The following is a 13,171-nucleotide window of genomic DNA, read 5'->3' as shown; positions in this document are numbered from 1 at the left end:
CTGAGGCTAATTGGACTTGCTAAATTGCCCGTAGGAATGCATGTGAGAGTGCATGGTGTGTGAGTGTGCCCTGCGATGGGCTGGCCCCCTATCCTGGGTTGTTCCCTGCCTCGTGCCCATTGCTTCTGGGATAGGCTCCGGACCCCCCGCGACCCAGTAGGATAAGCGGTTTGGAAAATGGATGGATGGATGGATGTTCCTCTGATTTCATGATGTTTTAGCAATATATGTGTGTTTATATGTGTCTGTGTGTAAGATGAGAGATTAATTTTTAACATGATAGGTAAGAGATTATAAAAAACTACATATAGATTATATTTAGATCTTTCGATTTCTTCATTCACTTTCTGTCCTTCCCTTTTCCTTCCCTGTTTCTCTCTCTAATTATTTTTTATGGATCAAAACACAACCCTGTATAGCGCTCTGGGTAAATTATATCTACAACTTCGATCCTGCTGGGATCCCAAACACAATCTTCCTCCAAGCCGCTAGGAACCATTCCGCAGTTGGGGGGCACCCAGGCTGTGTCATATCCATTCTCATGCCAGGTTTTTTGGAGGGGGTGTCCCTGCCGGTCGATCTTCTTTACTTTTCCTACTCGAACCCTCAGCTTGAGTACAGCTCGCTGCTCGTTGACATAAAATTCCCTGTGAGAGGAAGGATAGACATGTAACTTTGTCATTTCAGGTGAGGAAAATGAGCCACATGAAACAGGATGGGATGAAGGTTGTTTTACTGGGGTTACAATGATCACAAACATTGAATTGGATGTAACTTTGTGTGGCTACTTGTCAGATATGGAAGAGCATTCTCAAGTTAGAATATAAGAATATTGTGCCTTATTACAAAGATTTGCATGAATAAATTTATTGCCACAAATCCCTAGTATTCATGCACACAAACTCATTCCCGCAGCATCTTAATTACGGAGCCCTGGTAGTGTCTCAGACAGGGTGTTTTCATACTATATCAGACGCACAATTTAGTTCAATATGCCCATAAAATACTACATTGAGCTCACAAAATCCCTAAAATATGCACACAGTTTACTTTCCCGCACTGTTCATGGCCCCTACAGGCTCTGCAGCATCTAGTTACCTGAACTGCTATTCTGTAAATGACTGATTAAATACAGAGCCCAGCCTGGGATTTACAACATTTATCTTTCGGTCACAGGTACAGAGTCCTGGCCCACTGAGTCACACAGGAGTTATTTCCAACCTTTTCTTTTTGATTATTATGAACATGCGATACAGCTTCAAAATACTATATATTATATTCCCCTAATGTTGCATAATTGTGCTTAAGTCATTAAATATCATTCTATACAACCATGTTAATTCACTTAACATTTGACAAAATATTCTAAAGCATTTACTCTATGCAACTAGTTACAGTGTTTAATTATGTTAAATGTCTAATTATGCTTAGAAGTATTAAACCCCAGTATGTGTGATAAACAGGGGTGGATTTAAGGGACGGCCACCCCACATCTAAATAATAGAAAATGCAATATGGATTATCTACTTTTAGAAGCTGAAGCATAGAACAGACTCGGCAGGGTGCGGCCGCCCCCATAAATGTAACTGAGCCCTGAGGGCAACCCAAAGCAAAATGTTTCTGCTGACGTCACAGGTTAAACATTCTCATTTTATCAGTTACATCTGTTGACTTTAGTCATGCCTTGCAATGGTAATATCTTTAAATCATTCCGGAATCTTATTTGTGTTTCTTGCTGAAATGGCGACTCTGGCTTTAAATTTCTTTCACTTTCATTTACAGACAGGGAATGATCAGCTTCCTCCCAAATGCGGAAGCGGTCTGTGGCCCGGTGTGGGATATTTGGGTACATTATCCATTATCCATCTCCTGCCGCCAAATAATTCGGTCACAGCTCCAGGACTGTGCAGAGACCTTTAGAGGGGCAGGTGCTCAGATTTAAAGAGGAACGCATGGATGAAGATCTCAGAACATCAGCTACAGCGTAACCTGCTGAACCACAGCAACCGACATTCAAAAAGAAGATAAATCCTATAACAAACCGCATCATACTTTATCGTTACACCTTAGCAGAGTTTTATCAAAGTCTCATTGTAATTATTATTTGAGCCCTTATTCTCAGAGTTGCAGATTACTGTCAGGCGGTTAGAGGACATGGTCAGCTGGTGCACCTGGACATTGCTGTTTATCAGTGTCTGCTAGGGCTGTCAGCAGACAGGAATTTATACCAGAGAGCCCTGCTGTACACAGAGCAGTCCCAGATAAGTTAGGGAAGGCTGTCAATGCCTAAGGCTGTTGACTTATGAATCAGTACCGTATATAATACTTAATGATAGAAATACGAAACAAAATGTAATTTATTACACAAAACAACAAAGTCATGCTTATAACCAATAACACCAGTTTGTAATCTACAGCACTACAATCTACAGCATCTACAGTCAGCCCTGTCCCAGTGCCTTCCTACATGGACACACAGGAAGAGACAGCATCTTATAATGACTACTGAGGGTTCAGTGCTGCTGAATAACTGCCCAGCCGAAACAGTCACACAAGCAATGTAACTGTGTGTTAACAAATGATGTTCAATAGATGCATAACAGAGCAGACAGACGTACCGATCTGTAGATCCTGGTCATATTTAAGGCAGAATCTCCTTTTCGCCACGTCCTGAAAAAGGTCTGTTGTGGTTGATTGAAACATCTTTCTCAATCAGGTCTCCGCTGACTGAACCTCACTGTTTTCCAGCTGTTACGTCTCTTGTCTTCCTGCTCCTTTAAAAGGGGCGGCAGCTGAAACAAACATGGCATCAGCACTGGGAGAATATGCCAGTCCTGGGTGTCTCTCATAGCAGTGCTTTCGAAATGACCGCCCTCCTTCATTCACTGGAAATGCCAGCACTGCTTAGCAGTGTCCAACATTATTGCACGTTTGGATGAAGCCCCATCATGCTTTATGCTGCATTTTAACAGATGAGCAGGATCAGTTGGGTATTGTAGGTTGGCTAGATTAGGGAATAACCCCAGTCTGGCTTTATTCTCAGTATCCTGAGCCTCTGTTCCCTGCACACTTTCTCTCAGTCTCCTCATTCACCATATTATCATGGCACAGGCAGGGGAATAAGGTGATTATTTACAATACAGCTCCAAGGCAATAAGTGTTTAATGTAATCAAAACAAAACATTAAGAAAAAAGCATAAAAATAAAGGACTACAAAGGGTCAGAACTAAACAGGGTTAAACACTACTTACAGAACCATAAATGACCTACAGTACAAAGGGAAACCAGTAACAAAGGGAAACCAGTAATGAAGGGAACAGAGTAACACACACATCTCACACACAAGAACATGAACAATGGCCTGCTAAAGAAATGAATAAAGGCAGGCACTTAAATACACTGATAACAATGATATATTTAAACCCTTACGTGGGCGTGAGACACCTATCAGAACTGTACGCACTAAAGGGGTGGCAGGTATCGGGAAAACAGTCTCTGTGCAGAAATTCATTCTCGACTGGGCAGAAGGAAAAGCAAACAAGGATGTTCACTTCATATTTGCTCTTCCATTCCGGGACCTGAATTTGATTAAGGATGAATACAGTCTGATTGACCTGCTTCACCACTTTGTCCCAGATCTGAAATCAGTTGAATCTGCTAAGCTGTTTAGGTACAAAGTCTTGTTCATCTTTGATGGTCTGGATGAGTGTCGCCTTCCTCTGGATTTTCAGAACAATGAGAGCTGGTTTGATGTAACAGAGAAAACGTCCCTGGATGTGCTGTTGACTAACCTCATTAAGAGGAATCTGCTCCCATCCGCTCTCCTCTGGATAACCTCCCGGCCAGCAGCAGCCAATCAGATACCTCCTGAGTGTGTCCACCAGGTGACAGAGATACAAGGGTTCAGTGATGCCCAGAAGGAGGAGTATTTCAGGTGGAGATTCAGTGATGAGAGCCTGGCCAGCAGGATTATCACACATGTGAAATCATCAAGGAGCCTCTTCATCATGTGCCACATACCTGTGTTCTGCTGGATTTCAGCCACTGTCCTTGAGAGGCTTTTTAGCGAGACTGACAGGGGAGAAATTCCAAGGACTCTGACTGAAATGTACACACACTTCCTGATCTTTCAGACAAGTTTAAAAAATGACAAATATAGGCTACCGACCTCCGCAACCCTGAGTTGGACAAGTTGGTACAGGAAAATGGTGGTGAGATGGATGAAAAACCATGAAAGTGAGTTTAATAAATCTGGAAAGGAGTTCCTTTTAAAACTTGGTAAACTGGCTTTTGACAACCTTGAGAAAAGCAATCTCATATTTTATGAGCATGATCTGTCAGAGAATGGCATTGATGTCACTGAAACTTCAGTTTACTCTGGAGTGTGCACAGAAGTCTTTAAAGAGGAGTATGGGTTGTACCAGGAGAAGGTGTACTGCTTTGTGCATCTGAGCATCCAGGAGTATCTCGCTGCTTTATACGTATTTCTGTCAAACTCATCAGCTGACCTGCTGAAGACAGTGGATCAGGCATTAGAGAGCAAGAATAGACACTTGGACCTCTTCCTCCTGGGCCTCTCAACAGACTCCAGTAAGACTCTGTTACAAAGGCTACTGGGGCCGACAAAAATCAGCTCACATACCATTAAGGAAACAGCCCAATATATCAAGGAGAAAATACAGGAGAATTTATCTCCAGAAAGGACCATCAACCTGTTCCACTGTCTGACTGAACTGGGTGACAATTCTCTAGTAGAGCAAGTACAAAGATACCTGAATTCAGGAAACATTTCAGCAGATGACCTGTCACCTGCACAGTACTCAGCTCTGGCCTTTGTGATGCTGATGTCAGATGAAGAGCTGGATGTGTTTGATCTGAAGAAATTCATTAGATCAGATAAGGAGCATTGGAGGCTGCTACCTGTGGTCAAGACATCTAGGACAGCACTGTAAGTGAAGATGTGAAAATGTATCTTGCCTGGCACTTATGCATTAAGATTTTAAACAGTTTAAAATAAGTGAAATATACAGTATATTCCTCCTCATGGGTTAAAAACCAGGCTTGATAATCTGGAACCCAGACTTTAGAATGATTGAGGGTAGTAACAAAAAGTTTCAATTTGCATTACCATCCATTATGCATCCTAACCTGTTATAGAAACAAAGAGGACTGTTTATCTGTAGGGTTTGTAAATGAAATGATCCTTTATTTGCACAAGAACAGGTGCATTGGAATGCTTCTCTTCTCATTCTCCATGAGAGACACAGTTACAGGTGAGAGCAAGCTTAGGGGTCACAGCACAGGGTCACCTGGCATCCAGCAGCCTTGGAACTGGGAGTTATGGGCCTTGCTCAAGGGCCCACAGACATGTGACTGTTCTGCTGAGCCTCAAACCAGCGATCGTCTGACCACAGGCACAGAGGCTTAGCCTATTGAGCCACACACCAGCCCCACAAACATGGTGTGTGAGTGTTACTGTCAGCAGGTGTGTCCATGTGATGGACCCCAGAGCTGAGAGCTTCCAAAAGGCTGCTGTCTCTGGCTGCTCACTGGCGCCCTCTGCTGGCCTCAGGTGCCCCTGGCTTTGGATGTGACAACAGATCTAGTCTGGCAGTAATAGATTAACACTGTTTTAACTAAATAATGAAACTATATAAATATAACATTAATTTCCACCTCTTGGATTAATAACCAGGCTGGATTTATTTGGATCCCAGATCTTATATAGACTGAAGGTATCGATGTCATTAAAAAATGCAGATTTTCCATGACCATTCTTTGTGGAATGAACCACAAAGCCAGAATGTTCTAGTTTGCCTTAATACTGGGAAAACTACTCAGAAATTGAAATCATCCTTAGGCCCTTAATGCCAGTCACTGCAGGAGCGCTGGATGCTGGCTGACCCTGTGCCGTAACCTCACACTTCCTCTCACCTGCCTTTGTCTTTTATGAAGAACGAGATGGGATAGGCAAAAAGACAATTCCATGAGAATGAATGAAGTATTACTATTTATAAATATTTCTTTTAAACAAATATGAAATCTGAAAGGATTGGTATTTCTGCGACTAGTGTTTAAACTTGGGGTATCCTGAAATCAAAGAACGGGGCCTGTGTCACACAGCTGGATTTCTTACTTAGCTGAATATCACTGATTCCATGAAGTGGCAGACCATGTAAAGTAACAGAGCAGGGTTGCTGAGTGCCGAGGCACATAGTGCATGAAAGTCACCAGTACTCTGCTGAATCAATAACTGCAGAGCTACAGACTTCCTCTGGAGCAAAGACTGTGCACCGTGAGCTTCATGCAATGGGCTTCCATGGCCGAGTAGCTGCATGCAAGCCTCACATCACTAAGCATAATGCCAAGCACTGGATGGACAGCTGTAAAGCACGCTGCCACTAGACTCTGAAGCAGTGCGAATGTGTTCTGTGGAGTGACGGCAGTCTGGTGCATGAGTCTGGGTTTGGCAGATGCCAGAAGGATGCTTCCTGTCTGACTGCACTGTGCCGGAGATTATGAGCCAGGCCTTCACATCCAGCGTCAGTGCCAGACCTCATAAATGCTCTTCTGAATGAACGGGCAAAGTCCCACAGATACTCCAGAATCTTGTGAGAAAGACTTTCCTGAAAAGTGGCAGCTGCACAGGGGGGACTAACTCCATATTGATGCCTCTGGATTTAGAAGGGGATGTCATAAAAGCTCCTGTAGGTGTAATGACCAGGTGTCCCAATACTTTTGTCCATGTAATATATTCTGGTCTGTGTGTGAATAATAACTCGGCTCCTGTTTCAGGCTGAACAGCTGTAATCTCACAGAGAAATGCTGTGAGTCACTGGCTTCAGCTCTCAGATTAAACTCCTCACCCCTGAGAGAGCTGGACCTGAGTGACAATGACCTGCAGGATTCAGGAGTGAAGCTGCTCTCTGCTGGACTGGGGGATTTGCACTGTAAACTGGAGACTCTGAGGTCAGTATTATTGGGTATTCCACACTGTAAACTGTAATTACTGGAAGAAGTTGCATTTATATTAAAACTTATACTTGTAATGGTGAGGTGATCTTATTTATCAGAGTGTTTTTGTCTGTCTCTCTGCAGGCTGTCAGGCTGTAGAGTCACAGAAGAAGGCTGTTCTTCCCTGGTTTCAGCTCTAAGGTCAAACCCCTCACACCTGAGAGAGCTGGACCTGAGCTACAATCACCCAGGAGACTCAGGAGTGAAGCTGTTCTCTGCTGTACTGGAGGATAACAGCTGTAAACTGGAGAAGCTGAAGTGAGTACAGAGTGTTTGTCTGACACGCTACAGATACTTATGCATGTATGTGAAGAAGAGGCACCAATAAATAAATGGATACAGCAGTACTATGTCATTCTGCTTCTCCTGTAGTGTGGATCACGGTGGAGAGTGCAGGACCAGACCAGGCCTACAGAAATGTAAGTGTCTTTGCATGTTTTTATTAATAATACCATGAATACTATGTTATGGTTGTATTCACACAGTTGTTGTGATGAGTGTGGCTTTTTGCACTGTGTGTAGATGGATTTCCATGTTTGTGTTTAGGTGAGTTTATGTGTGTCATTTAGAACAACATTCAAAAGATAAAAACAAAACAAACATCACCAAAAACACTTAAAAAAACAAAAAAACAAACTTCCACTCAATGTTTTCACAAGTTTCACAAAGTAGCGTATGCATTTTTGACACAAGACGCTGTACGGCAGTCTGTTGGTAAGTATGAGCTGTCCATCAGTCGGGCATTGTTAACTCTGGGGCTGTCTGGACCTGAATTCCCGTTTCCTCAGGGGAAGCTGTGCTGTTTTTGTGTTGTACAGAAAAATAAAGTACAGACTAAAACACTGCTCTGCCTGATGGTATTAGTGGCTCTTCCTCCTGCCTACAGACTCCTGCCAGCTGATACTGGACCTCAGGACAGCACACAGACGCCTGTCTCTGTCAGAGGGGAACAGGAAGGCGACATGGGGGACAAAGGAGCCATATCCTGATCATCCAGAGAGATTTGACCGCTGTTACCAAGTTCTGTGCAGAGAGAGTCTGACTGGTCGGTGCTATTGGGAGGCTGAGTGGGGTGGAGCTGGAGCCTGGATAGGAGTGACTTATAAAGGGATCAGGAGGAAAGGACAGAGTACTGACTGTGCACTTGGAGCCAATGACAAGTCATGGATTCTGATCTGTGATCCTCACAGTTACTCTGTCCTGCACAATAATAAACAGACTGTCATAACCATAGAGCCTTCAGGCTCCCACAGAGTAGGAGTGTATCTGGACTGGGAGGCTGATGCTCTGTCCTTCTACAGAGTCTCCTCTGATGGACTGACCCTCCTGCACAGATTCACCTCCTCATTCACTGAACCCCTCTGTCCAGGGTTTGGGCTTTATATAAACTGCTCAGTATCACTGTGCATGCTGGGATAGCTTACTGTGTGCTGGAGAAATCATTTTTACTGTATCACGCATGTTGCTGGTTCTTCATGGTAACTCTGCTTTTTAACTTGTATAATCCTTTTTTACTCTGAAATATATGTTAGACAAATAATAATAATAATAACGGGGTTCAGCAAGGTGAACAAACATGCAAAATGACAGGTTTTCTGTCTGACTAAAATGAACCAGTAAAGTGTAATCCTGATGCGTGGGGGGTGTTTTATGATGAGCTTTTAAATAAAACAGACGACCATGGGTTCTATACAGCCTTTACTGTGCACTGGGGTTCTTCCATTAACACGTTTTTACCGGGACTCATTTCCATACCACAATACCCTTCGACATGCGGATTAATCTAATTATTCTAATATCATGACATCCCCCTTCTTTTAGAAAAAACTAAGTCTACTAAGTCTTACTATCTTCATTAACCATCCAACAGGTATATTAAACCACTCAAAAGCAAACAACATATTCATGTTTTAAACCAACATTAGAGCATTACCAGTGTCTAATTTCTACTTTTTTTAACTTTTTTTTTTTTTTTTTTCTTTTTCCTTTCTTTGAACAGGATTAACTAGTAGTACACAACCTCCCTACACATTGTACCAAACATAAGAACGTGAAGTATGTACTGGTTACTGAGGCTACTCCTCAATAAGCCTCCTTGGTTTCACAATGACACGTCCGCTCGCTGTCTTGACTGGATGCGGTTCTGGTCCTGTTGGACTTACACTCCTTTCTGGTGTGCTGTTTTGAATGTCCTGTTCCTTGGGTGTGCAGGAACTGTCACAATCTTCCTGATGTGGCATTTGCTTACTGTCAGTAAAGTCCAGTAGAGCCATGTTTTCTTGTTGCTTGGTATTCCTCAGAAACTTTCTGTTTCTCCTGAACACATGTCCATCCGGTGTTTGTACCACATAAGATCTGGGGTGCTGATCAAGTGCTGTAACCCGTGCCTTATTCCACATGCCAGCCTGCCAAAGTCTTACGTGGTCTCCAACCTGAAGCTGTGGTAGCAATTTGGACCCTTTATCAAAGTATTGCTTCTGCTTCCTTTGCCTGGCTTCTAACAAACTTTTCACTGGACTGTATGGTATGCGAGGCTTTAGCAGTTTTTTAGAAATTGGAAGTCTGGTTCTTATCCGCCTGCCCATTAACAGCTGTGCTGGTGATGCTCCAATGTCTTCCATCGGGGTACTTCTCCAGTTTAGCAGAGCGAGGTAAGGATCTCTTCCTGCAGCCTTAGCCTTTTTCAGCATGCCTTTGACTGTTTGCACTCCTCTCTCAGCCATGCCATTAGACTGAGGATGGTGGGGGCTAGAGGTCTTGTGACAAAACTCCCACTCTTTTGCAAAGTTCTGGAACTCCTTAGAACTAAATTGTGGACCATTATCAGAAATAACAGTTTCAGGGATTCCATACCTGGAAAACTGCGACTTCAGATGGGTTATGATGTTAATACTTCTTGTGTCTCTCTTCAGCCACTCAATTTCGATGAATTTGGAGTAATAATCCACCAAAATCAAATAGTCTTGCTGGTCAAATGTGAATAAATCAACATCTATCTTTTGCCACGGCCTATCTGGTGCAGTATGTGGACACAGTGGCTCCTTGCTTTGAAACTTTTGGAATGTGAGACACACATCACAATTGCTCACCATATCAGTAATGCTCTTAGACATTCCAGGCCAGAAAAGCACATCTCTTGCTCTTCTCCTGCAACTCTCTATGCCTAGGTGACCTTCATGAATTAGTTCCAACATCTCACCTCTCATGGTTTCTGGAACAATAATCCTCTCTCCTTTGAAGAGAATGCCTTCCATGATCGAAATTTCCTCTCTGTAATTCCAGTACTCTTGTATTTCTTTAGCAACGTGACATCTTCTTTCAGGCCATCCACTATGCACAACATCAGTTAGCTTCCTCATTGTCCCATCCTTACTTGTTTCTTCTCTGAACTTGACCAATTTCTGTTTTGTCACAGGTAAGTGTGCCATAACCAGGTGAACCTGAGCTTCAATCTCTTTGTCAGTCATATCAGTCTTTGGTAAGTATGCTCTGGATAAAGCATCTGCAACATATATTTCTTTTCCCGGTTTGTATTGCACACTGATCTGATACTTCTGTAACCTCAGCAACAATCTCTGAATTCTGGCTGGTGCTGTATTCAAGGGTTTTTTCATGATTGCTTCCAGAGGCTTGTGGTCAGACCATACTTTGACATCTCTGCCATACACAAACTGATGGAAACGCTCAACTCCAAATACTATGGCTAACATCTCTTTCTCAATTTGTGCGTAGCGTTGTTCCGTCTCAGTCAGTGCACGTGAAGCATATGCCACTGGTTTGTCGTCTTGCAGCAATACAGCTCCCAATCCACTTTTGGACGCATCAACGGAGACTGTCACTGGTTCATGAACATCGAAGTATCTGAGTACAGGCGTTTTAGTAAGCAGACTTTTTAGCTTTGTGAATGCTTGCTGATGCTTTTCTTGCCATTGCCATGTACTGTCATCTCTGGTGAGTTGACGTAACTGCTCAGTGTGTCGTGACATGTTAGGAATAAACTTGGCAAGGTATGTGACCATTCCAAGGAATCGTTCCACGTCTTTTTTGCACTCTGGGCTGGGCATTTCTCTAATGGCCTCAATTTTACTGGGGTCAGGCTTCAAACCATCTCGTGAGAGAATATGACCAAGATATTTGATTTCCTCAACTCCAATTTTGCATTTTTCTTTATTCAGTCGAAAATTCTTAGCTCTGGCTCTCTCCAACACTTGTCTTAACCTTTGGTCATGCAGTTCTTTTGTCTCCGCCCAGACAAGAATGTCATCAATATACGTTTCAACACCTTCAATCCCTTCAAACAGCTGTTTCACCGTTCTGTGGAACACTTCAGGTGCTGAGTTGATCCCAAAGGGAAGACGAAGAAACCTATAGCGACCAAAAGGGGTGTTAAATGTACAAAGACGAGAGCTGGCGTCATCTAATTTAAGTTGCCAAAATCCTGAGCTGGCATCCAGAACTGAGAAGTATTGAGCTTTTGCCAGTTGACTTGTTATTTCTTCCACTGTCGGTAGCTGATAATGTTCTCTCATTACAGCTGTGTTGAGCTCCCGAGGGTCCAGACAGATCCTCAAGCTGCCATTAGGTTTTTCTACCATCACAAAAGGGTTGACCCACTGTGTTGGTTCGTCAATCCTTTTAATCACCTCCATCTTTTCCATTCTGTGCAATTCTGTTCTAAGTTTTTCCCTCAATGCAACTGGAACCTTTCTGGGTGGGTGGACTTTTGGAGCTACTCTCTCATCTATCTGGATTCTGTGTTCACCCTCAAGGCAACCTACTCCTTCAAACACATCAGAATATTCAGTGAAAATATCATTTGTGCTCAATGTCATCACCCTCTGAATAAGTTTCATTTTTTCACAAGTTTGAATTCCCAGTAAGGGTTTTGCCTCATTTTTTACCACTACAAATTCCACAATATATGTGTCATTCTTGTAGCACACTTCCAGGTTACATGTTCCCATTACAGGTATTTTTTCTCCTGTGTAAGTAGACAAGTTTACAGTGCAGGTTCTCAGTACAGGCTTCTGGTCCAGTCTGTGCAGCAGACTACAAGGAATTACATTTGCCTGTGCTCCAGAATCTAATTTGAAACTAATGTATTGACGTCCTATTTTTAAGTCAACTCTCCATTCGTCTGATGGTGGTTGTGTCTGCACAACACCCACAAACAAAGTTTTACATTCTTTAGAGTCTTCTTCATCATCAACCACATGTATTTTTTTCGATCTGCACATTTTAGCAAAATGATTCATTTTTTCACAGTTCTTGCACTGTTTACCAAAAGCTGGACAACTTTGCAGTGCATGCTTGGTACCACATCTTTTACAATGAAATGTGTATTTCGTTTCCTTTTCACTTTTATTTTTATGCATTGGAACTTTTCGGCGCATCTGCTTGTGCTTCACGGCATCAATATGCCTGCCATCACGTGGAGATGCTTGCGCTGTCCTATCCTCCTCTTGCATTTGCTGTATTTGTGCCTTAGTAGTCTCCGACGCGACACATATCTGTACAGCTTTTTCGAGAGTAATGTCCGCCTGCCTTAACAGTCGTTCCCTTAAAGCATCAGAGGAAATGCCACAGACTACACGGTCCCTAATGAGTGAGTCAAATAAATCACCGAACTCGCATGACTGTACCCTTCGTTTTAGCTCTGTAACATATTGGGTAATAGACATATCCCCTTGCAAACAGGTGAAAAACTTGTAACGTTCGTACGTTATATTTTTTTTCGGGTTGCAGTACTCTTCGAATTTATCCATGACAATTTCCAAGCTATACTTGTCATCAGCATTGTGAAACGCGAAGGTATTATACACTTCCACTGCATCTTCACCAGCCACATGAAGAAAGAGCGAGGACTGTACCTTAGCAGGTTTGTTAGCGCCTCCAGTAGCAGCTAGATACAATTCAAACCGCTGCCGAAATCTTCTCCAATTTTCGGAAACGTTGCCAGTGCGTAAATCAAGTCCTGACGGCGGCTTTAACCCTTCCATTATTTTTTTTTTTCTTCAGTAAGTTGTTTATTTTGTTCTATTATTTTAACAACCAACTTCTGACACCATGTTTTATGATGAGCTTTTAAATAAAACAGACGACCATGGGTTCTATACAGCCTTTACTGTGCACTGGGGTTCTTCCATTAACACGTTTT

The 13,171-nt window shown here is 42.8% G+C and overlaps 1 protein-coding gene across 1 annotated transcript; it reads left to right on the top strand.

Moving 5' to 3' along the window:
• Nucleotides 1-4,230: 4,230 nt before the first annotated feature.
• On the top strand, nt 4,231-8,648 carry LOC125727421 (stonustoxin subunit beta-like). Its single transcript, XM_049004101.1, has 6 exons — nt 4,231-4,236; nt 4,881-4,948; nt 6,796-6,969; nt 7,099-7,272; nt 7,387-7,433; nt 7,901-8,648. Exons 1-6 carry the CDS (start codon nt 4,231-4,233, stop codon nt 8,431-8,433), a joined length of 1,002 nt encoding a protein of 333 aa, XP_048860058.1. The 3' UTR covers nt 8,434-8,648.
• The last annotated feature ends 4,523 nt before the right edge of the window (nt 8,649-13,171 follow it).

Source organism: Brienomyrus brachyistius, unplaced genomic scaffold (assembly GCF_023856365.1).
Source record: "Brienomyrus brachyistius isolate T26 unplaced genomic scaffold, BBRACH_0.4 scaffold97, whole genome shotgun sequence".
Classification (NCBI taxonomy): Eukaryota; Metazoa; Chordata; class Actinopteri; order Osteoglossiformes; family Mormyridae; genus Brienomyrus; species Brienomyrus brachyistius.
This window is presented reverse-complemented; position numbering and strand designations above follow the sequence as displayed.

Excerpts from the sequence above, each read along its gene's own strand:
- LOC125727421 (XM_049004101.1), top strand. Across the intron at positions 6,970-7,098 it reads TGTAAACTGGAGACTCTGAG|GCTGTCAGGCTGTAGAGTCA; the intron begins GTCAGTATTATT and ends GTCTCTCTGCAG. Across the intron at positions 7,434-7,900 it reads CAGACCAGGCCTACAGAAAT|ACTCCTGCCAGCTGATACTG; the intron begins GTAAGTGTCTTT and ends TCCTGCCTACAG.